At 26.9% G+C, this 26,424-nt stretch overlaps 1 protein-coding gene across 1 annotated transcript in view; it reads right to left on the bottom strand.

Annotated features, from left to right (window-relative positions):
* Positions 1-3,331: 3,331 nt before the first annotated feature.
* LOC129971302 (transcription factor 25-like) overlaps positions 3,332-26,424 on the bottom strand; it is a 29,921-nt gene continuing 6,828 nt past the window's right edge. The window contains exons 4-16 of the mRNA XM_056084928.1: positions 24,791-24,873; positions 23,853-23,983; positions 23,024-23,123; positions 22,846-22,939; positions 21,247-21,339; positions 20,827-21,040; positions 19,942-20,051; positions 17,692-17,850; positions 16,326-16,416; positions 15,705-15,784; positions 14,878-14,947; positions 12,172-12,401; positions 3,332-10,212 (exon numbers count right to left, since the gene is read on the bottom strand). Of these exons, the coding sequence (XP_055940903.1) occupies positions 12,210-12,401; positions 14,878-14,947; positions 15,705-15,784; positions 16,326-16,416; positions 17,692-17,850; positions 19,942-20,051; positions 20,827-21,040; positions 21,247-21,339; positions 22,846-22,939; positions 23,024-23,123; positions 23,853-23,983; positions 24,791-24,873 (1,417 nt within the window). The 3' untranslated portion in view covers positions 3,332-10,212; positions 12,172-12,209. The remainder of the gene's footprint in view (positions 10,213-12,171; positions 12,402-14,877; positions 14,948-15,704; positions 15,785-16,325; positions 16,417-17,691; positions 17,851-19,941; positions 20,052-20,826; positions 21,041-21,246; positions 21,340-22,845; positions 22,940-23,023; positions 23,124-23,852; positions 23,984-24,790; positions 24,874-26,424) is intronic.

Here is a 26,424-nt window from a genome sequence, read left to right as displayed (position 1 = left end):
AGCTTTATAAGATTGCAAATAAAATTGCTTAATAGAATGAGTCAGTGCAGGAAGAAATTGACTCTTTCCATCCCAGCCATATTGAATCGTATTTGTTGTTGCTTATATAAAAATCAAATACAAAATATTTGGTCATACTGAGGTTCTACATGACTATCGACACGTTCAGAAATGTTGTATCTATCTAAATAAAACTTTTTAATTTTAAGAAATGTTGAAAAAGTTCATAAATCTTTATTGCTAATCTTATAAAAGTTGACTTAACTTTTTTTTGTTGTGATAGTTTTTATTCCATTTTTTATGATCATTTCTATGTCTTTGTCAAATCCAAAAAGGCATAATTTTGAAATAGAAGACATTGTGCAAATACAGAAATAAATATTAAAATTTAAAGAATAAGCATTTAAAATTAAGTTTTAAGAATTTTCTTTTCAAGCAGAACTATGTATTATTATAAAATACTATGCTTATAAATACACAGTTTACTTATGCATACTTACACAAAGGTGCTTAATTTTTGGGAATAAGGTGCTTAAAAGTACTTAATTTTTTTCTGCCGCCTTTCGCCTTTTAATACATTCAATGTTATAGCGGAAATATTTTTGCATATGTTCACTGATAGTGAAATAGCCAAATACTTTATATTAGGTCATACAAAAATTTCATATGCTATTTGTTACGGATTAGCTCCATTTTTTCAACAATCTCTTAAGAAATTTTTAAATAATAACAAATTTGAAATATGCTTTGATGAAGCAGCTGATGTTTGATAGACTTTGATAATCTTAAAAATCTAGACAGAAAAAATACCGATTTTGAAATAGTAACTACACGTTACTTGATTATTAGTGGAGCTACTGAAGCTAGAAAAAGAGATGTTTTATATTTGTGAAGAATACTATAAAAAAATATTTAAATGAGTGCCCAAAAATTTTGCTGTTTTAAAAGTTGCATCTTGTTTAAATCCACATTTATTGAAGAACTAATACATTATTATGTGTAAAACGAATGGTTGATTTGTTCAACGTCTTTATTCCAAAGCACAAATTTTTCCGGCTTGTTCAGAATGTGCAAAGATCCAATTTGAAATTTTCTCATAAAAACTAAAAAGTAATACAAAGAACAACTTGATTCATTGAATGAAAAAAAAAAAAATCGTTTAGATGATTTCTATTCTAATAATTTAATATCCAAATAATTTCCTGAATTTGAAGTTGTAAAAATTATCTTTGTGTTGTCATATGGCAACGCGACTGTGAAAAGTGTATGTAGTATTAACAACAGTATGCTTGTTGAAAACCTGAAAGAAAATTCTCTATTTGGTCTAAAAACTGTGTATAATGTCATATACTTTTTTGGAGGTGTTTTTAATGTTCAAATTCCAAAAGACATGTTTCACTATGCTAAATGAGCACATACAAGGTATTATGAAGCTTTAGAAAACATTACATTATCGCGCAAAAATTATTTTTTATACCGATTTAAAGGTTTAAAAAACTTTTTAATGGCACTAGTTTTGTTTAAATGAATGCACTTTTTTTGTCAGTAATTTTTGAGAAATTAGTTTCTGGACAAAATTTGTAACAATGATTTTTATTATAATGAGATTCAAATCAAATCATTGCTTCTTCGAATCGTTGAGTCATGCTATTTTATCCCCTTTAACGCCGTAATAAAAGGGGGGGGGGGGTAATTAAAAAACATTATAAAGTTGTTCATTGAATAAGGTTCCTGATTTGACGAGTTTTGTTACATTTCGAAGCAACTGAAAATGTTTTCTCGCCCTGGCTTTAAAAAAAAGTGCTTCAACTGGTATTTTCACTTTCTCGTATACGAAGTATTGAGAAAGTACTGTAACCGACAAAAAAAATCGAATTCTAGATTTTGACGAATCTCCACGTTTTAGACCTCCCTAGAGTTCAAAAAACACATTTTTGAGAAAAGTCTGTCTGTGACTAATATAATTCAAAAACACTTTGCGCTAGATGAATGAAATTTGATATACGGTCTTTTCTCTAAATTTGTTTATTTCTATAACATTTTAGACAAAATCCGACCAGAGGAAGTCTTTCCGAATATATGTTAAAACTACATAGAGCGAACGAAGAGAGCTAGACAGATAAAATTCGGTACACAAATTTAACATCCATAGAGTAAATTTTTTCTCAAATTTTGAGTCAAATTGAACAAGGGATTGACCATCTGTCAATCTGTACTTTCAGAAACATGTAAGCGCAATGACTTAAATATAGCAAATTTGGAATGGGATTTTGTGACTACAAGAATAGTTCTGTGTCAAATTTTTGTTTAAATGTGTTAAAAGAGCATGTCTAAAACACAAACTCTAGTTTCGGATACTCTTAGACGCATACCAGGAATTAATCGTCAAACGACAGATTCAGCAAAGATGCTAAATTTATACCAAAGGTTAATATTTTGTAATTATTGTGCGAAAGCAGCATGCAAGGTGATCTTTGGGATTAGAGAGTACGCAAGAAAGTTTTGGAGGACACTGTTTTATTTTTATTTTACTTGTAAATACAGAGCTGGATTTTTTTTTCCCCCCTTCAACATCTTAAATTTATTTCTCTAATGAAAATTAGGACTTGTTAAAGTAATTTATACTTCGTAAAATATAAAATCACATTTTTCTATAATTTTTTAAAGCTATAGATTTTTTTCTTTCTTTGCATATGGGTAAAAAGGGCTGCATAGAACTACCTGACCATTGGCTGTTATAAAGTAATTGGTTGATCCCTGTAACTTTTAATTTTGATTATGGTGCTTCGATGTTATGTAATGGAATTTAAATATAAAAATGAAGATTAATGAAGTGGAATAAAATTAGATATCTCACAGTATTGTAATAAAACATTTCTGGGCTTCTTAATTTTGAGATATCGAGAGTAAATAGGTATTTTCTTTATGGCTTCGTTTTTAATCTAGAGGTTTTTAAAGAAATTTGTAATCTTTTTAATAACTTCTTTTCATCATAATGCTTTTCTTAAATCTGAATTACACATATTTTTTGTGATGGTGATATTATTTTGAATTTTATTGGTTTTTGCCATATAACCCCAGGCAGAGAATGCATAGGTTAGTGTTGGAGGCAGATAGGCAGTGAAAACAAATATTTTGGCTTCCCTATTCATTTTGAAATTCCAAGAAGTTAGTACCAAAAGTTGTGTCTTCAGACTATAAACTAAAATTTAGGGTAAATTTTTTTTGTCAATTACACATATTTGCTAAGAGAAAATAAAGTACGTTAATGTTAAGGACTTTACTTTATCATTGTGTAAAATTAAAAAGGAATTGTGCACAAAAACAAAAATTGAATTTAAAAAAGCTTTTATTTCAGAGACAAATTTACATCAATGTCACAGCAAGCAACAGTGAAGCACTTGGAAGTTTCAGCAAATGCAGCAGCAATTTCAGCATAAGTAAATTGTTTATCGCAACATGTTTATTTTTAAGAAGATCATAAAATGTTTACATGTTCACACTTATTTTAATTGCAATAGTATATAGCTGAAACACAAACTTCTTGACTGTTTCAATGTTAAAAACAGCATTCCATAACAATACTACCATAAACAATTTAATAAATTTTTTTTTCCCGAAGATAACAGATTATGATTTTGAGCACTTTAAATTCATAAAATCCTTTAAAAGTTCACATAACATTAAGGCACAAGACTTCAAATAATTTTTAATTAGCTTTTAGCAACAAACATTTCTTATTTTGCAATTTGGACTGTGTGCGCTATAGTTAACAATAAAATGCAAAGATAATATTTTTTTATTTAAAAAATGTAAAATACCTGGCCAATATGTACTACTCATTGAAATTCTACATAATGAATTGTGCTTTTATCTCATTATATGACAACACATTTTATTTAGAGATACATAAACACAGACTCATGTATATACAAAACATACAGTTTATATAAACAGGGTGTTATATCAAGATCGCATAAAATCGGAAGAATGAGAAACCTTGTTGTGATTAAGTACATAAAAACTGAACAGAGAAACATACCTCTAAGATGAATATTTTTTAGAAGCAGTTGAGAGGAACAATGCATGTTGATATATAAAGAAAAATAATTGCGTAACGAAATCGCAGTTATTACACAAACCGTCGTAGTCGTTGGTCTGCATGCGCCAAGATCATTCTGAGCTCCTTTGTATATAAACATCGTGTTACCAAATTCCGTTTCTGATAACACTTATGGAAGAAGTTTCTGCTTTGGTTATCAACAGTTGTGAGCAGTAACATTCTGATTTTCATAATCAGCATATTTTAGAATAAAACCCAATTCTTCTTCCACATCGAAAACTAAATTAGTTCCGCTCCTACACATAAAATGAATTCTGCATTCTTTTTTACTGTCACTTTTTTCTTCTTCTTTTGAGTTTTTTAAAAGGTTACTTAAAATATACAGCTCCAAATACTGTTCGTTCCAGTACCCTCGGACAACCAATTTTCGTTGATTTTATCTCACTAAGGGGTCAGACACAGAAGGATGAGAGCATTTCCGGAATGTAAAGATCTCCTCCTTATATCTTTCATCTCACCCCTATTTTGTCGAATTAAATCCATCTTAACGCATGCGCAAAAGCGTGATGGGTTTTGGGATTTGTTGGCAAATAATACACAAGAAATTGCTAATTGATTTGAATGTAAACAATAGGGGATACATAGCAACAAAAACTGTTGTCCTTCAAAAATAGTTTATACATCATCGAAATCGCAAAAGCAGTTATGTAAGCCTAAAGCATAGTCGTGTATTTTACATAAGTACCAAAGTCGAGAAAGAAAAATTCCTCAAATTCAATACTTTCAAAATATCTAAATCCTTAATTACTGAAAAAATTAAATGCTCTCGAAGATCTTCAATTAGACAGAAGAAGTTCTGAATTTTCTCATTATAAAATCTGGCATTAGAAATTGGATCTTGGAATTGAAGCTCTACATATCCAAAATAAAAAGGCAGGAAAAACCAATTTTATACAAGCTAGGTGCTATATCATACATTTAGTTGGTATTTGTCTTCTGGTGGTATTATTTCTCTGATCAAATTTTATATAATCGTGAAAGAAAGATTCTCGCACTGCGAAATCTGCGGTCTTGACAGAATACTCTGTAGAAGGCAACAGAAATAAATCCAAATTTATTTCAGAACACACACACACACGTATATATATATAGTTGAATACACACACACAAATGACTATAAATACTTTATACTATGAAAAACCTGGCACATAGTACAAGTTTGGTATAAATACCACATAGAAATCTCCACTCAACTACAACCCTAAATGAAAAATGGGAAGACATGCTTTTCATTAGAGTAAAATAACTTACTGATGAAAGCAACCCCAAACTGATTCTTATTCAGAATCTGAAGTCAGCAATATGGTCAATAACCAAAGCATATTAATTTTATGTTTCAAATTGCAGCGTTATAACAAGCAATTTATTTTATAGGTAACATGTTTTATTTGATCAACTTCAAAATATGGAAAATATCATTTCGTTGCATAGAAAAGCGAAATGGAAAATCGAAAACTGTATTGCGAAATACAAGACAATAAATAAAATTACTATATTTATATAAGTTAATCTTAAAAAAAAAGTATTGTTGCCGAATTTGAATTTTTTAATCAAGAAATAATTAGCCAAATTTGATATAGTGAAGTTAAGTCCCAAGGATTGCAAAAGTGTCAGGAACTCAGCAACGAATCTATACTCTGTTTTTAAGTTGATATTCTAATTAAGTAGAGTGAAGTTCGTAAAGCAACAGCAAATTATTATTATTATTATTATTATTTTTGCTCAAATTTAATAAAATGTAAGATGCATCTTAATATTAAATTTCTATTACAGTTATTTCTGCTGAGTGGTGATTGGTTAATGAACAATTAAAATTTTGAACAAATCAGAAAACAAACACTTGCAAAATATTTTTTTTTTTTATGTTCGTATAACGAACATCTTACAAATCAAATACAAAAGAAACTACATTGCTTGTAAAGTACATATTCCTGAAATCAATTAAAGCTACAGTTAATCCTAAGTAAAGGTGAAAGCAAATCAGAAGATGGACATATTTGCAAAATATTTTCATGTTCATATAATGAACACCTTGCAGAACAATGATGCTAAAGCCATTGGCAACCTTTGTAAAACTGTATCTCATCGAAATCAGTTGAAACTGTATGTTGGTTCCAAGAAGCAATAGTGAACTCCCCAGCCAAGCAGATGGCAATAAATGCCGAGAGGAAAAAATAAGATCAATTAGTTGAAATTTTTTTGATAAATTCTTTTCTGAACTTTTTAGTAAAAAAGTTATGATTAATTACAGAGTCAAAAGCTAGGAATTTTGCGCATAATAGTCATAAATCAAGAAATCGGCATTTTAATGTGGGAACTGCTAACAGTTTTCAGACATACTGCTCATGCATCTTTTTATGTGTTTCATGTTAATTTTAGTGTTTTTATGTGTTTATTGTTAATTTAGTAATGTTTTATCCTTGTAATATTAATAAATATATTTTCATATTAATACTGGTCATTGCGTTTTCCCACAATCATAATAAAGAATTTTGTTGTTGTTTTTTCTTTTGCTCGGTTTCAGACTAAACAAATAAAACCTTAGTTATAATTCGAATGTAGAGCCTAACTGAGTAATGCCACTTTTGAAACCTGGTACTGAATTGGGCATTGTTAATTTTCAGTTATCATAAAAAAAAAGAAGAAGAAATTATACAATCTACTTATTGAGGTTCCAATAAGAATTAAAGCAAATTTTATAAAAATCTATTATAAAAAATACTGCCTTTAAACAAACAATGTTCATTAACCAACCAGCACTGCACAATCAAGAGCTTTGCAAGTCAATTTCAACCCCAATTAAACTGTAATTGTAAAACTTCTGTTTGATAATCAAAGGATTGCAACACAAATCAAGAATGCTGCACTTTGCTATGATGAATCCCCTTATTAGATTGATATGGATTTATAAGCCATTTGTAAGTTTCACTTTTTAGGTTAGTTAAAACTCTAAAATATAAAAGAACAACATTAATACCAGGCTTCTTATGCATGTTCAATAATGGCATTAAGCTTTAAGTAAATGAAATTAAGCAATGTTTGACATGTATTTTGATTTTAGATCAATAGGCACATATTAATTAAGCAATTTACATTTTTAAAAAAAAGGGCTACTAGAACTAACATGCAATAGAATGAAAGTTAGAGGGATAATAAGGTAGATAGGAGATAGGGAATATATAAATATTGAGTCAATATATTGTTATTAGACAACTTAATATATTTTGTGATAAAAATTTCTTTGAAATATTTTATTAAATAAGATGACAAATATCATCAGTAGTTAATTCATAAATCTAACTAGGATATTCATTGAATACTGGTAGAGGATTATACAATGGTGCCACGAAAGAATTTCATTTTCACTTATGATACATCCAGTGCTGAAAGGGATAACTACTTTCAAATTTTTTTTGCTTGAAATGACAAGTAATAAATATATAGAAATGAAAAAATATACAGCTACCTTTTGAAGGTAAATTTACAATCATTTGTTTCCAAATATATCAGTTGTATGGAATAGATGGTAGTATATATAAAAAAAGAAAATGTAGTCACTTTCTGAAGGTAATAAACCTTTGAACATTCTTTTGGAAATATAACAATACTAATCTAGAGATATGTTAAGATTTTTTTAAATATATAGTGTTTAAGAAAGACTCAGTTTTCGGCAAAAAAATGTTTGTACCAGGTGTATCAAGACTTTATCCGATTTCAAAAAGCTATAGCTCCTTTACAATTGTTTCCTGGTAAACAAATTTCATTACCTTAAAAAGAGAGATCATCAAAATTTTGCGTCACTGTTCTGCAATGTCTCAACGATTTTAGATAATATCTAGATAAATTCCATCAAATGTCAAATCATTTTTTTTAGCAGAACAATGCCAGCTAGTATACAAATCTAAAAATGTAACAAAACAGGCTTACTTCACATTTATATTCCAATAATGAGAATTTTACCTTCTATCAAAATTGAGCAATTCCAGTTAGAACATTCTTAAATAAACAGCATCCTTATAGCTGGTCCAAGCATCAGGGACTCCAGATTTGGCACTACAATCATGACCACTTTATTCTTATAAATTGAAAACTTCTTGATTTTATTTATTTTTGAAAGGAGGTAGAGGAAGGAATGTTAATATCCATTTATATGTGCCAACTCTACAAGCAAATCTGGAAAATGTCAAAATTCAAATTGAAATGCCATGTCTACTACATTATTGAGAGGACATGTGGCCAGCTAGTAAGGTCAAAACTTAAAATATACTAAAATTTGAATATATTCTAAGGGTTTTCCAACTGGATCTATTTTTGTACTTTGTTTTTGATTTTGCATTTAGAATTTCAAGATTGAATGAAGACTTATCTGCATTTAAGCAATAAAATAAAGTATGCAATCTTTAAATTGAACTTTCTCTTAATAATATTTGTTTACAATCATAAAAAAAGTTTGAAAGCATGATACATTTAAAAGGAAAAACTTGACCCAATGGGGGGAGGGAGGCACAGTCATATCATAAAGTTATAATATAAAAATGCCTCAGGAGTGTTTACATAAATTTCTAATATCGCATACTCAAAATGATATACAAAGGAATATTTACAATTCAATTTTCTCTTGATTAAAAAAACTTTATAATAAATTTGCCATATTATTGTTGAGATCAAAAAAGTTATATAATTATTAATATGGAATATTTCTACAAAACTGTCTACAGCTTTCCATTGTAGCAATCATTTTCAAGAAATAACTGCATAGCAATCTGGAAAAAATATGTTTTATACTATACATTTTAAGTTAAATATAAGCTATAGAATTTTTTTTTCTTTTTAAACTAACCTTTACCCGACAGTCTTGGAAGAATATACTAACAGTTATATAATAGAAAAATTATTAAAATAATAATTTTTTTATACAGTTCTGGTTAAAAAAATTGGTTAATATTTTTTCTGTGAAAACCAAATCGCCATTTACTCTTATTTTGCTGTTACTTTTCGAAACATTTAAAAACACCATAGCAGAGATAGAAAACAACTGGAACTGTTCTTTTTCAGCATATATATTTTTGCATAATTTAAATAATGCATAGTTGATAAAAATTTAGCATTATTTAAATGTGCTTATATAATGATTTTCAATAAAAATATTTTTACAATATAAATTTTTAATCAAAATTTTCATTTAATAATTTTTTTAAAATCAAATAAGTACAACATAAATAAACATATATAAAAAAGGCATAGTCTCACTAGTTGTACAAGAAAAGTCTAACTTTAACAATTTTCAAAGATCTGAAACAATACAATCACAGGAATAATTCTTGCTATATAATTATGAAAAGGTATACTAGCAATAAGGTTATTAACAATTGCATCATAAAATGGAATATTAGGTTAATTAAATTTTTCATTATTATGTAAAAGACTAACATGTATAAAATTGTGACTATTTCAGAAAAAAAATATACAAATATTGATAGAAATTATTTCAGTTCATTATTAAAAAAACTGTCACAGTTATATATCATTACAAGAAAATGCTGAATTACAATGTTGCAAACAATTTCAGCTATAAATTAAAAAAAAAAAAAAAGGTAAATTAAATATTTTTAAAGAAAAAATTAGACAAAAAAAAACAGTATTTAATTATTTAAAAATAAAAGATATAATCAATAATACTTCTTTTTATTCCAATGATTCTACTTCCTTCCCCCTTAAATTAGAAAGTTAATAAATCAAATTGAAAATACTTAGTATTTCCAAAAACTCCATCTGAAAAATATACCTAAAGTGGTTATACTAGTTTGATGCTGTTTTAAATGCACCATTTTGCATCCACCATTAAAGTTTCTACTCCAACAACATTCAACATCTGTATAACAAGTCATAATCACACATATAAATGGCTTATTGATGGTCAAAAATTTATTAGTTATTTATGCCATAACAGTAATATGCTATAGATTTAAGCAATTTCTCACAAAAAGAACAGTGTCCCTCAAAATCTTGATGAACATGAGTTAAAAAGTTCCATATGCTGACTATGAGGAGTTAATGCAGTAAATATTTCTAACTGGCCTCCTCAACTTCTAGAATAAAGTAATAAAATAAATAAAATTAGTGTCTGAAAATAAAATTTAAATTAATCTTATATATCTGCTGAATCTATTTTTTTATTTTTCATATATAATGAGACAACAACAGAGAAGAAATAAAGCAAATGTACTTTTTCAGAAGTAATATTTAATAAAATATATTCAAACAACAAGCCATTTGAAAAATAATATACTTTAGTAAAAATAACTTTATTCGCAAAATATTATGAGATTAATTTCATAATATTTTACGTTATCTTACTGATGTTATGTTTAATTAATAAAGAAGAAAGCAGTATATTTTTTCATTCAAAATGCCTTTTTTTTTAAACATTAATAGTTTTTTAGATTCTACATTGGCATAATATTTGAATATATGTTTCAATAAATTATAACAGAAAAAAAATGGAATTTTAAATTTTTATATTTTTAAAGCAAATTGTAGAGAGAAAACAAAATTTTTTCAAACACTTACAAGAATATTTTTCTTATATTTTAAATGGAAATTATTGAAGGAAAGTTATTATAGCAAATTCATAAACGCTATTCTTTTTAACTTTACCAAATATTGAAGAACCAGAAAAATTAGTACAGGTGTGCATATCCACATAAGAGAGATATGCAACCAATTAGCATAACATAATGTGGTCAACAGTACTTATATAAGAAATAGTACCTACAAAGCCAAAAAATACATTCTAGCTACTACAATAGTAGATTATCAAGATTTAAGTGACGTCAATACTCTAGAAATGAGACAAAGTATCTTTGAGGTAAAGAAAAAATTTGAATTTTCTAGACAATTACATGAGCGTATCATGAACATCCAGTAAAACAAATTTTTGACATTGGTGCAGCTGGATAAAGACCTTGAGAGAACAGAAGCATTGATGACTGATGAAAGAGATTAGACCATCATTAAATGTGGGCTTTTAGAGCCGAAAGCCCACTTCCGTAACCATTTTGATAGCCAGCACAAAGATTTAAGCTTTGATTAGGACGGCAAATACCGTTTTTGGGTTGTTCATGATTCAAAACATGTTAACCTTGTCTGAAAATTATTATTTCTAGTTGTGGTGGATAGATGAATGTGAATGGATATTGAGACAATCTCATGAATCTATGGACTTTACAGCCCAAGAAGGGACTGTTCAATCTAGTAGAGCCTCTGTGATGTTATGGGGCATGTGCAATCAACCTAATATGCTAAAGAATGAATCTGACAAGTGATAGGTACGAAAACATTCTGTCCAACTATATACATTCATGCTCATTGCACATTTCCTGATTCCAGCAGGAGAAAGGAACACCTCATGCATTGAGAATTGCTACCAAGTGCTCCAGGAACTCTCTTTTGACTTCAAACACTTCAATTAGTTACCTTAATCTCCAAACATGAATGCTATTAAAAATAACTGTAATGCCTTATAACATGCTGTTCAGAAGACATTGGAAATCTTATAGATTTGTAGCCTACCCTGCAGAATTCATGATGTGAATTGCTTTCAGTATACCATCAGATGTTAGACAAGTCCATGCCAGTTTTATAGCATATCTACGTATGGGGGGGGGAGGGGACTCTATGATTTTTGATAGATATACCAGTTTTCCTGGTTTCTCAGAATAGCAATTCATAATTTTCATTTTTTAACTAATTTCATTTTAACAAACCTTACATGAAATTATAATTTTGGTTTAACTTTTCTAAACACTTTACAAACTAATGAAATATAATGATAATTTATTTCAAATAATCTGATTCCTTTATGAAGCATGAAATCATATGAATTATGAAATAAATATTTAAAAATTTGAATTAACATTACATTCTGAAGTTACGTATGAAGATGAGAATTCCACACTAGTTACAAGAGTTATATTCAAATACAAAGTTTTTACAGATTTCATAATTATTTGAAAAGTCAAATGAAACAAGACAAGACTAGAACAAACCTCATTCCAAAAATGGACGTCTATTAATCACTTCAATTTCAACCCTCTCGGTCATCATCACTGTCAACGTCTCCTTCATTAGGCACATCTGCAAGATGGATGTTGCTAATAAGATCTCTCATTGCATCAAGAAGGGATGTGACACTGCGACGTAGGTCATTTGAGCCCCTGGGCTCACCACCTTGAGCTCCTGCTTCACGAGGTGGTTGTTCTGCTCCTCCTTCCCGAGGCTAATGAAGAAAAATTGCAAAATGTTAATATTTTTTTTTTAAAGTTACAAAATATTTTATTGATGAAATGTTTTTCATAAAATTACACAAATAACAGGTTCCAAAACATTTCTTCTAAAAACTGGAATTAGATGCAGTATCAAAACTCAGGCAAAAAATTTGGTCCCAATAAAAAGAATAGAGATGAAAGTAATTCAGCATTATTCACAGTTTCTGAAAATGTACGACTCCATAACAAACTTAATCTATTCATATATCTAGGCTAAGTATTTATCAACAACGGAAAGGCATACATCCTCCATAATACACAGCTACATCTAGATCTGCAAACTGATCAATCATTCTGCCTAGTTGGTACAGATTATTTGCACAGATATTATTAATCAACTATCACAGGATAAGCCAAATTATTGCCTCTAATTGTGTACATCACTACCACATTTAACTCTTTTGGCCTTAATGGGCATATACTCCCTGGAGATCTGATTTCATTTAAAACTGGGTAAGTAAATCCTACTTTTATATGGGTTATTGTAGAAAAAAATCATTTTTACATAAGATTTAAAATTTTAACCATGCAAAAGTTGAGTTGAAAGAATTAAGTGATTAGATTAATGAAGCATTAAATAATTTATTTATTTATTTATTAATTATATAATTAATTTATTAAGTAATAAATTATAACATATAAAATTGTTTAATAATTTTATTTGTTACAATTTCATATATTTTGTTTTGCTTCTTTCAAATAGGATTTGCAATTTGGATTATAAATGCAAAAATGCTAAATTCCACCAGGATAGACACAAATAAGGTGAAGTATTTCATAATTGAATAATTTGCTAATTATTAATTGCTAGATATCAACAGAATGACAGATTAGTAATATTTTATTTCAAGTTATAGAGCAACAGCCTAGGTAAATGAAGTCCAATTTGATATATATATTTCTTAGTGTTGTTCTTTTATATTCTCTTATAACAGTAACGGAAGCGAATAACAGTGTCTAAAAAGTGAAATGCTATAAGTAACTTCATGAAAATTCGCAAATGCAGCAAATCTTCTGTCAATAATACAAAAGAATCCCAAAAAGAGGTGCATTTGCACTGCATTTAATTTGGCTGTATGAATGTTTCAACGAACCTATAGTAAGAATTGACTTACTAAAGGATTACTGGCAAAATAATGAAACACAATTATATCATACATTCAGGAAAAATGGTAAACTTCATGAATTTCACTATCTTATTTTAATTTAACTGCACATTTAATTATATAACAACATACAATGCACAACTCTTTGTGTCTACACTATATTTGTGTGTTACAGAAACCACCTGTAAATGCCCGGTGAAAGAAATTCAACACACTGGATAATACAGAATAACACTTAATTTTACATGAAGCACAGGTAACAAAAAAACATGACTGATGAGCAAACGCAGAACAGTGCTTGTAGAAATTCATACAAGCACACGACAAATTGTATTTCTCAAAACAGTAATAGAGCTAAGAGTGTACAGCTAACACAGTTTCAGATAAAGAATGAACTGCCATGTGAGTGCTTTGTCTTTTATAGTCTCCTAAGAGGAAAAAGGAATTTCTATAAGATTTTTTAATATTAGGACCTAATAAAGAAAGAGCCAAAATTCTTATATTTTTCCATAACTTTCTTTTTTGTCACCAAATGACTGGATCACTGACATAGCAGCCTTTAAGAGTCATTGTAAATCTCTTTCCAGTTTCAACCTGGCAAGAAAACTATATAACAGAATTGTATCATTATATATATATATGAAAACAACAAATTTTAATGCAATTGAGAAGCAGCTAGCCATTTTAATATAGAGGCTTAGTAAGAACGCAAACATCAATTCAATAATATTAATAGTGTTATGGTGCTTTCAACAATATTCATCTCAAAAGTGCTTGTAAAACTGACTTTAATGGAGTCAAGAAGTAAATTGAGTATGATTTTCAATCAAATGATAATAAAATATTTGCTGCTATACCTATAAAAGTTATAAAAGCAAGCATATTCAAAACTGTTTGGAAAATAGTTTATGATGAAGATTCAAAGGTGAAAGAAGAGCCATGATTTTTGCTGCCTGGATACAAAGAACTGAAATTGCAAAAACATTTGATATATAATTCATATTTTAGACCATTTCATTTCAAACACCTGTTTTTGATATTATGCATATATTCTTTATGTGAACATTATAACTCGAAAATAGGCCAAGATATACATGCATGTATGAACTTTCATATGTGAAACTGAAACCAAAATCATAGAATGCATTACATTTTGAACAAGTTCGAATATATATATATATATATATATATATCCATTAACAAAACTGGCAATTGTTACTAACATAATATTCTATATTTTTACAATAAGAAAGGTAAGAATGTAAAATGGAATAACATATGCACATTTTAAAATTAGCAAATCTTATCTAAAATATCTTACTGCATTGAATGTTGGTAACAGTGAACGGAAAAACATTCCTAATACACTTCTATCTTCCTGGGAAAATGGCCTAAAAAAAGAATAACAATAATGCAGACAGGTTAATAATTAGTTTAAAAAGGATAAACAACAACTTCAGATATATATATATATAATAATTATTAATTATTTTGCAAAAAATTTTGTTTTAATTTTCAAAATCATCTCTTTTTGGAAGAAAACAATGTTGTAATGGCAAATATTTGACAATTATTCAGCAAAAGCATAATCTTTGTCTACAATAATTTAAAAAAAAAAAAAATATTTCATTCATTCGCAATCACCTTTTTAATGCTTATTGTTCTTTGATACATTAATTCTTTTCATTTTTTCTTAAGCCATATTATTCCCACTTATGATAATTTTTTTCTGTATTTATTATTATACATAGCAAGTCATTTTAAATGCTTTGTAACTTTTTATATCATTACTTCACATTTTCTTGCAGTAGCAGCTGATAGGAAAATCCGAAATTTCTTCTTTCTTTTCTTTAAAATTGATCTATTATTAAAACTGAAATTGTTTTCCTAATAATATTTTATATTTATGCTTAACATTGCTATCAGGCAATAAGCAGGCCAGGAACAAAAAAAGTTTAACTGCATACAAAAAAATGGATTATGTCAAAAATAAACATTGAGATATGTATGTATATATGTATACTTAATTGAATAAGATATTTATACAAAAAGTTTTCGAGATATTAAAAGCAATGTAGAATGGATAAAAGAAAATTAATCAAATTCTTTTACTTGCAATTTCATGTGATATAATTTCAAAATACTAACCTTGCAGGCCTGGCATATATGGATATAGAATCTAATGGAGGTAATGGGTCGAACCCAAAAATAGGAGTAGACATCATATCCTGGGGGGAAAAAAAGAAAAAGTGATAAATATAAAATGAATACCTAGATATGAAAAAATATGTTGAAAAACTTTTCAAAAGGTATATAATAAACTAAGTTTATTTAAATTAATGTTTGCTTTCAAAGCTATATGAGAGCTATTTTGCAATAGACCCCATAATTTTAAATTGCAGTGATAAAGTTAACCTGAATAATGGAACCAAATCCCCAAATCTCCAACTAAGCTTGTCATTAAACATTATTACATTAATGTCAAGTATGCATTTATGTGAAATCTGAATTAATGTTGTGGATTATCTAAATAGCAGAAAATAATAATAGATAATAGTGTTTTTATTTATTTTTTTATCTTTTTATGTATACTTAAGTTTTTGTAAACCTTCTTCAAAATTCCAAAAGGCAAAAGTAAAACATGCTTCAAATAAGATATTTTATAAATGTAGAAAATCTCAAAGAATAATTTTATAACAAAATATTCAAATAAATGCCAAAAAAAATAAATAATGTAATTTTTTTTATATATATAAAACTACTACTTACTTGTGGTAGTAACACAGTAGCATCTCTTATATCAGAAAGGATTATATGTCTCAGGATATTTCGAGGAGTACCAACAAATCTAAGTTTTTTCCTAGTAAAAAATAAACAAAAGATAAAATAATTGAACTTCAAACATTTCAAAGAATATTAAAACTATTTCATTAAAACATAAAGAAGATAATAAACATTAAACTCATATTTCCATTGCTATACAAACAATTCAACAGTACATTTTTATCACACGACAATGTTCAAATTATTTCTAGAACAAAAAAAAAATATGAAAAATATAAACATTTTAATAATTGTACAAATTTATCTTAGTATGGAAGCATTATAACTTGCACAAGATCATGCGATTCATATGCTCCCCATTCCTTTAAAAAAATGATTTTCAATATAAAAAAATTGATTATAATAAGAAAAAAAAAAAAAAAAAAAAAAAAAAAAGATTTTCATAAAAATTCTAATTTTTTATTCATTTAACTTTTTCTTAGGCATGGCTATTTTATGCTTCACTCAGTAAGATAATCTCACAAATCACATGCTTTTTTTTAAATAAATATATTGATTTTTAATATGTTAATTGATTTCTGCAATGTTGCAAAAACATCTCACATATTTTTGACAAATTGTTCTCATAGCAAAGACTGCATATTTTTTAAAGACCCTTATAAAAGTAAAAAAGGATTAGGTCAATTATAGACAATCAATCACAATTTCTATAAGCTATTCACTTTTTATATTTAAACAGTTTTGTATCAAATATAGCATATTATTTGCTTAATATATATCAATAAATTTTATTGAATACTTATTTATTCACAGTAAAACTTATATAAATAAAAATCGGAAAAACAAAGAGGCTACACATAATTTTCACATCCTGAGGGTTCACAATTGTGACTTTTATTTTTATTTATGGGTGACTGAAATTCAAATTTCAATTTATTTTCACTTTTCAGGATTATTCTCTATAAATATTTGACAGACAGTTTTGTATCAAATATTGAAAAAAATAAAAACTAAAGATATCTATAGAGGAACAATAATTACTTCGCCAGAGAATCATATTTATTTTGCTTGCTTTCTAAGCTTAAAAACTGAGTTATTTATTACTATAAAAATAAACACCACACTATGAAGTATAGATCTTTTTAAATGAAGAATATTTAAATAACATTCAAGTGTTGAAAAGATGCTTACTGCTTAGCAAAATATGACTTACAAATAAATAACTAAATGATATTTTATTGATGATTAATTCTCTTACCAAACACAAAAATGTGAATGTGAAAGAATAAGGCAGGCATAAATGATATCATAACAAATATATTCTATTAGAAATATACTTATCCCAACCTACTTTTCTTCACATTCCGCAAAGTAAGGATCTCCATTTTCATGCCTAATTATAACCTCTCGAACCTGCCTTTCAAGCCAATGAATAATATCAGGTGCTTTCCAAAGTGAATGCATTCTGCCTATGTACAATGATAAGAGCTGTTGAAGTGCTGGTGGATCACTAAAAAAAATTTAAAGAAATAAATTCTTAACTAAAAAAAAAAAAACTCAGCTCCAAAATAATGTGCTTAAGACATTTATAAATGAATTCTTTTAAGAAAATTTTAAACTGCCAGTTAAATGCTGAAAATATTCAAGAGAAAGTTGTGTTATTAACTTTCTATGGGGGTAACTTGCAACTGCTGTACGCTATACTTTCTGCTTTTGAGTTCACTAACGAATTTTTGCATCAGATTTCTTTATCAGAATTGAATTCAAACATATGTACTGACTATGAATTTGCTTCTTTCGATCTAAAAAAGATATTTACAAAGGAGAGGGATAAGAATTTATTGATGGAATGCGAGTGGCTAGTATTTTTCTGAAGCTTTAAAAGAGGAGGAAATCGATCAAAATACTATAGGAGAAGGTCAGATTCAAAAGCTGTTATTGGGAAAATACTTTTAGTACTATCGCAGTTAATGCAAGCCTTTCAAGGCCATCAAATTAAATGAAGTAATAAGCAGCAACCAACTTTACAGAAGAGTGCCGGAAAAATTGTATAAACACCTATAAGAAAGTATAAAAATAAATTTTGTGCCATAATATTTCTATTATGTGGGAAATACGTTAGAATGTTAATTTTTAAATTGAATTTCTAATTAAAATTTTCCAAAATCGATCCTCAGAGAGTCTCTAACATCTTAAAAGTAATCACTCACTAAATTTAAGGTCCCTTATTTCAGTGGTGCTCTGTATTAGTCTTGGTCATTATATACCAAGAAAGAAAAATTTTGCTGGGAAACTAAAAAAATCATTTAAAAGTTACAAAATGAAAAAGAAAAACTTTTCAAAATGATATAATATGAATCATAAAAGTTCCTTAAAACATTTTTTTTTTATTTCTTTTAATTTTTAAATATCAGACCTAGCAGAATTTTTTAAAAATAAAAACATTTGACAAAATTGGTTCAACAAATGATAATTTTCAAAGGAATAGAGACATTTAAAAAAGTACACTGCAAAAGAAATTATTCAAAACTTACATCTTCAAATTAAAATTTCATCTCACTGGATTTTACACAGTCGACTAAAGTAATTACAATTGCAATAAATAGTCGTACAATCCCTTTTGTAGTCATTCAAAAGATCGCTCAAAACAACATGTTAACAAGAATAATGATTGAATGTGTAATGAGACTTCATGATAATCAGAATAAAAGCAGTTAAATATCCTAAATATCTTTCATGTATGCTTTTAGAATAACGTCTCCCATATCTGATGTATTTATTTCTTTTATGCACCAGACTGAATTCTTATTTTTCCTTGATCGGAGCTAATCTGCATAGTCTTTAAGAACACAAAGAATTGAACATAATGTTACCAGGCATAACTAAAATAAATTATTCGCTATTTAGAACTATTAGTAAATAAAAGAAGTTCAAACGATTTTTGAGTTGCAACCAGTTTGGCATATTTCATATTTCACTCTTTTGGAATAACCATTTCAATGTACGACGATGCCTATGTTAAGCATTTTCTTAACATGGGTTGAAACTCCTGTATCCCTTCAGCAATAACTTCCTTTTTGTCATTTTTTTTAGACATATCAGTGAATAAAGATGTATGACTGTTTTCGCTTTATCTTATTCATCATCTGAGGAAATAAAAAGGAATATCTTCTTTGCACTTCTCGAAAAAATCAAGCACTTTTAAGGACGTTTTTTTTCTAAAATTAAGCACTTTTCATGATGCTACACACTCTGTATATTGCACTACTGCAAATTATTTTAGTTGACTGACAAAATTTTTGATCTTAAGCTATAACAATGTAATATTCAGAAGCTTAAAATCAAACCGATAGTATACATATATATTACAATTTATCAATAAAAAATTATGAGAACTATATGTTAAAACTGTGTACACTAATTTAATTGACATAGCATATAATATAAAATTTTTTGAAAGATTAATAGTTTGTATAATATATTCTTACATTGCTTTACATTTTTCATTTATTAGTTCACTAACATATTTTTATTTTAAAAAGATTTTCTCTCTCTCTCTTTGCACTTTAGATAACTGCAATTAATAAAATAAAATTAATACCTTGTTCGCTGAAATAGAGGATGCGAGTTTACAGCTTTATCTGGCTCAACATTGCATCTGTTTAACATAGGTAATAGAAAACCAGGAAACATTATAAGAGCATTTTGTAGCTGAAAAGAAAAAGTAGTTGTAGGAAACAATTTCAAACAGTGATGGAACATACGTCATTGAGAATTATTAGATTAACAACTCCCACTATATACATAAATATTTTCAAATAATTTTATTGAGAATCGTATATTAAAAAATACATTTAAAAATAAAAAAAATGTACTAATGTTTTTGGAGGGGAGGGTTAAATTTCGATAACATGTTTCTTATATTTTTCATTGTGAACTACTTGAAGTTCACAGTATGAGCAATCTAATTTATGATAATAATAAAGAACAGCCTTCCATTTAAACTTAAGTATTAGATTTCAATCTAGATTATGTTCAAGTTTAAAAGTAACAGGAAGAAAATACATTAAAAAAAGAAGAAGAAATGGTAAGATGTCATGATATTTAAAAAACTCTTTATGAATACCAATTTGAAAACTTTAAGATAATTCTTTGATTAGAATAAATAATATCTTGCAGTCTTCACAGTGTATAAACAGATAATCACTATTCAAAAATGTTCAATATCCAATCAAGTGAAATTCTGATAAACATATTATATCTCAAATATTTTTTTAGAAATATAATGAATCTCAATTTCTAAAATATCTGATAAGAGAAAATCAAACATCTGACATTACAGCTACATCCAGATTACAGTCACTTCAGTTTACATTTTTAGACTACATATTACATATATGAAAATATCTTTATTATAATAGTAATCATCCCGATAATATTTAAAAAAAATTCCAAAACAATGAAATTTTGAACTAAGATTATTTACCATTACATCTGCTTCAAAAGTTGGTAGTTCATCATCCACAGCCAATAAATAAGTTGCTAAAGCTATAGAGAATGCAAAGTTTGGAAGTTGTCCAAGATTCTTAGTAGGATTCCATTCATAATACAGTTTTATTAAATATTCATATTGAGATGATCTTATGGCATAGTAATCAATCATTAATATCACTCCCAAAGGATCTTCTTCAGGATCTAAGCTAAATATATATATATATAAAAAGGCATCATTAACAATTTAAGAAAACTTTGTATTTTTAAAATAAAACTTGTAGAGTTAAAATTCAATTAAAGGTAGGATTAGAAAATTTTAACAGGTAAAATTAGTAAATCTACTACAAAACTCAAAAATTTTCTAAATTTTATAATAACTTAATATAGGTAAACACACTTTGAATCTACAAACCTGAGTATCAATTTACAAAATTCCAGAGAAGTTCTGTTACATCCTCTCTGGCCAATATAAATCAAATGTTTAAATAAAGCTATGTAGAAAGACCTAAAAAAAAAAAAAAAAAAAACGTTATGACATATTTTACTTTAAATTGTGAAAAATTGCTGGATATAGATTTCAGGTTATGCTTCAACATGAGTTTAGGTGCACATCTCTCCAATAATTTTAATAACCTACCATTAACGTTAAATTTATTATGATGATATAAGTGATTAAAGTGATGTAAATTGTATTGAAATTTATTTATATATAAACAAAATATAAAAATTATTGAAAATAATCTTTTTTCCCAATAATCATATATATTTTTTTCCTTTAATTATATATTTAATGTTAAATATAACTAGACATATTTGGTTTTAAAAAAACCTTGCTTATCCTTCTAACAACAAAACAGTTTAATTTGCTACAAATTGATAAGCATTCTATCTGCCTGAAATATCAGAAAGACTAAGTAAGAATTTTCACATTGATTTCTTTGATATTTTATGTTTTACAAATTTTCTCACTTTATTTTCACACTCATATTATACTAAAATGCCAAATAAATATAATTATAAATGAGAGTAGGTTTCGGTTTCTTGTAAATATCTATCTTGAAAACATTATTCTCAATAACAAATTTACAGATGTTTAAATTCTTCAATTATTGTTCACACATCCTTGTTAATATAATTGCACATGTATTCAAAACAATTTCTTGTTAGCTGATGGTAAAAGACAAATGAAAAAAGTAAGTCAAAATGGAAGTGTATTCGAATGATCAATTTCTCATTTTCAGTCCTGGAAAAAAATTTCAGCTCATTTAATTTAAATAAAAATTTAATGAAACATCAAAGTTTTAAAGAAGATTTATTAAAATAAAGAAATAAAAATTAATAAATTTATCAATGAAAAGATGTTCTAAAATAAAAAATTATGTGCCTTACTTACGAACCCCATACATCAGTTATTTTCTGTTACAAGAAATTATTGATAAGCATTTATAATATACTTTTATTTTGTCTTATGGGACTTTTACATAGCTGAATATATCAAGAATCACTATAAAATTCAAAATTCATGAATGAATATCAATCATCCTCCAATGCTAGAAACAGACCCTGCAAAAGTATAGATGAGTAGCACAAATTTCCAAAAGATAAAAAAATGAAAATTTAAATCAAAATTAGCAAATAAAAGCTTTAAAAACATTTCAACAAAATAAATAGCATTTCATGCAAATTTACAAATTAATTGATAAATTCAGAAAAATTATATATGTTTTTTTCCTTTACCTATACAATAATACTGCAATACACAACTATGATATAAACTTCTATGAATTAAAGAAAAGCACGTTAAAGATTATTCTGTTTAATGGAAATTAAATCACTTTTCCAAGAAGATAGTCCAGCAATCATAAAAGGTTGAATGAAATGGAGATTAACAAGTCACACTGGTTAATTAACAAGTTTATTAACACATAAAGATTAATTTTCAAATATGTCTACATTACAGTAAAAAAAATATCAAATAAGCAGCCAAATTACCGAAAGATTATGTACTAACCTATTTTCAGCTATCCGATAATCTAATCTGCAGTTGCCCATGGCTATATTAAATAGAGGATGAAAGCTACACTCCATATAGAAAATGGCCCTCTCTAGAGAGAAAAATAATTTTTAATAGGGAAGAATCTTAAAGTATTAGATAATATTATAGGTGAAAAATGAAAGAAAAGATTCACCAATAAGTTCAGCTGCCATTTGTACATCATCACCCATTCTGCAAATGTCACTGAATTGAATCAAGGCATCAATGTGATACGGATATGTGTTGAGTAAAGCCTAAAAAGAATAAAGAATTTTTTTGAAGTAATTTTTTCATATAATATTTAAACTCAAATATAAATAAACTATTTATTAAGAAAATAAAGAAAGAAGCCATAAAATAATTTTTCTCCAAGATTTATCCACATCTCATTATTTGTTCAACCCACAGCTTTTTAATCTGTGAATCTCAATGCATGATGAAATACTGTACATTTTGTATACAAATGCATTGATAAGATACTGACAGTTAATATTTCTGGCAGTTTTTAATATTAATAAGCAAAGTAATTAAGAAAATTCCTTTAATTTGAAATATTGTACAGAAGTTCTAAAAATAATTCCATTCAAATTAATTTTCAACTGTTTAATTTCATCTTTCTACATATATGTACTAAGTGTTACTAGTATTAACTTATACTACAACTACTTGTTATTAACATTTCATATGCTGTCACACAAATATTTTTTTAGCACAAACACATCTGTTGCATAATTTTACAACAAAAATAAAATTGATGAGTGGGATATGTTTAAAAAAGTTGGTCCACATAAGGAATTAATTATAAGATTTTTATTAAAATTCTCATTATTATTGAACAATTACAAAAAAAAAAAAAAAAAAAAAGTCTATTAAACTTATTTTAAAGAATTTTCAATTTTTTTCCTTTTAAACATATGTTTGTATCTATATGTTTTTTGTTAAGTACTAGGAAATTTCCAGACCATATTAAACACTATATTTACCACAATATTATCAGGATTAAAACTTTCAACGGCTTCTAAAAATTGAAGTTGAATAGTTTGGTACTGTTTACTATGTTCAAATGCAAAATAATGAACATCATCTTTAGTCTCTACTAATCGCATGGAAAGTCCTATAAAGAAATGAATTAAAAATACAGAAAGAGATACAATTCATTATATGCATATATAACAATTTGTCAGAATATAAGTATACATAAATAACAATATATATATATATATATATATATATATATATATATATAGTAATTACAAATATATGTATACATATTTCAAATATAAAATAAAATTCCAAATAATAATGTTCCAAATTTTTTCTGAAAATTCATTTTTATTTAAACACTATCAACTATAAAAACTATAAATTAATTTGCAAGTAAGTTAAAAATATTGATGAAATTATGCACAATTCTTTCTTTTAATACATACAAATTTTGTTTATATTTTATCTTAAAAATGGACTTTGATAAAACATTAGTTAGAATATTTTATTTCTACAGTGTGGATCTGAAGTCCCCAGACAATCATTAAGGGCAAGTCAGCTTTACACAGATGTTCTGAATAGCTATAATGCATATTCATACAGTTTGAAAATGCAGCTACTTTCCCGAAATTGGGGAAAAGGAATAAATATTTTGGAAAATAATCTAAAACTGTGACCTATTCCATCAACGATACAACGCTTATTTTAATAGTTATATGCTGCATTTGTGCTCATGATTTCCTGTGAAAAAATGACTCTACATGCCTAATCTATTCTTTATATTTACATAATGACTTTCAATTCATACAATATGCTCAAAAAGGAAAAGTACAGTTAAATTTATATTTCAGATAATGCACTGATCAATAAAATATACAGAAATTAAATAGCTTCACAAACATTGGTATAATTTTCTTCTCTCTTTCTGTATACATACCAGGTTTTCCTAAATGAGGCCAATTTTTTTGTGATACTAAAACGGTGGATCGTCCATGGGCTCGACCTCTTCCTCTTCTTTTGCTATTAAAAAGAGTATTAAATAAAATTAATTATGAAAAAAAGTTTGCAAAATTTTAACATATACACATATGTAATCAATTGGAATTTAACACATAATGGAATAGGTAGGATACAAATTTTAAGAATATTTGAAATACAGAACTGACTATTCATATACATACTTTCTAACAGAAATAAATTGCAGTATATTAAACTTTTAATTTCCAGCAATTAATTTTAAAATATTAAAACACATTTTGTTCAAAATTTGTAGAGTTCAAACATTTAAAAAAGAATGAAGATTTATAATTATGCAAAGAGAAATTCCTATTTTTGAAATTCAAGTTAATTGTTTTTTACATAAGGCATATAGCTAATATTTGTTTCTTTTTAATAATGTGTTAATTTATATTAAAAGTGGTTCCAATTCATAATTTTTTTTAATAAAATAGGCAGAATCTTTACATTTAATATTTGCAAGATTGAAAACTTACTTTTGTTTTTTTATTAATGTTAGTTCAAAATATTTTATTTTTAAAGTGGAAAAATGATAATGCAAACAAAAATGTATTCATTTTATAATAAAAAAGATTATGTAATTGATCATATTCTTATGGTTAGCGTCAAATGTATTAAATTTGAATGTTTAGTTGAATAAGAGGAAAAGAAGATTCTGGTAGTATTCTGGAATTTAAAAGACAACGAAAAGATACCCTTTTTCCCTTTTTAGAAACTTTCAAGTTTTATTGACAAATTCCTGTTAAACCACCGATTGTGAGTAGCTGAGTAAACAAGGGTTTATAAGGGTAAAAAAAAAAAAAAAAAAACTATTAATGTAAAAATGTCTAATAGAAGATCACAGAATTATTAATTATTGACTAAGTAATCACTTGAAATCTGGATATACAGAATGCATATTATACTTTGACCAAGTGACAAATTGTTTTAAGAATTAAAATGCATTAATTTCAAACTAGTGAATAAAGCATATGCTGTGAAAACTGTTTAGTTGGTAGTATTCTATTTCTCACTGTCATTACAACTAGAAAGTTAATGTAATTTAGTTTTTATTTATCAGATTTACATAAATGAAAATGCAAAACACATTTTTATTAGTTCAATTATGTCAGCATTACATTAATTGCATATTAAACACACTTGAAACTTCAAAATTCCTAAATGATAAAAATTAAAACAATGCAAAAATTAACAAAAGATAATAATATAGTAAAAATGAAAAATGCAAACACTTCATACTGAAGAGAAATCAGAAATGAAATTCAACTAGACAACTTAATTGTGTTTATCCAATAAAGAACAGTTCAAAGTCTTAAAAGCCTTTAAATATCATAAAACTCTTAAAGCCACATAACATTAGCTGCCAAAAGGATCAGATTCAAAAGAAAGGAAATGAGCCTGTAATAATTCCTCCTCAACTGCAAAGACCTATGAACATGGCACCCATTTCACCAGAATAGTAAAACCTGATTGACTTATTTAGCAATAGTGAACAGCTCTCTAATGAATTAAGAATTTTAGAAAGCAAAAGATCTTTTTAAAAAAGGGAAGTTG

The sequence above is a fragment of the Argiope bruennichi genome, chromosome 6, assembly GCF_947563725.1.
Source record: "Argiope bruennichi chromosome 6, qqArgBrue1.1, whole genome shotgun sequence".
Lineage (NCBI taxonomy): Eukaryota > Metazoa > Arthropoda > Arachnida > Araneae > Araneidae > Argiope > Argiope bruennichi.
The sequence above is the reverse complement of the archived record's forward strand: the minus strand, read 5'-3'. Positions and strand labels throughout refer to the sequence as shown.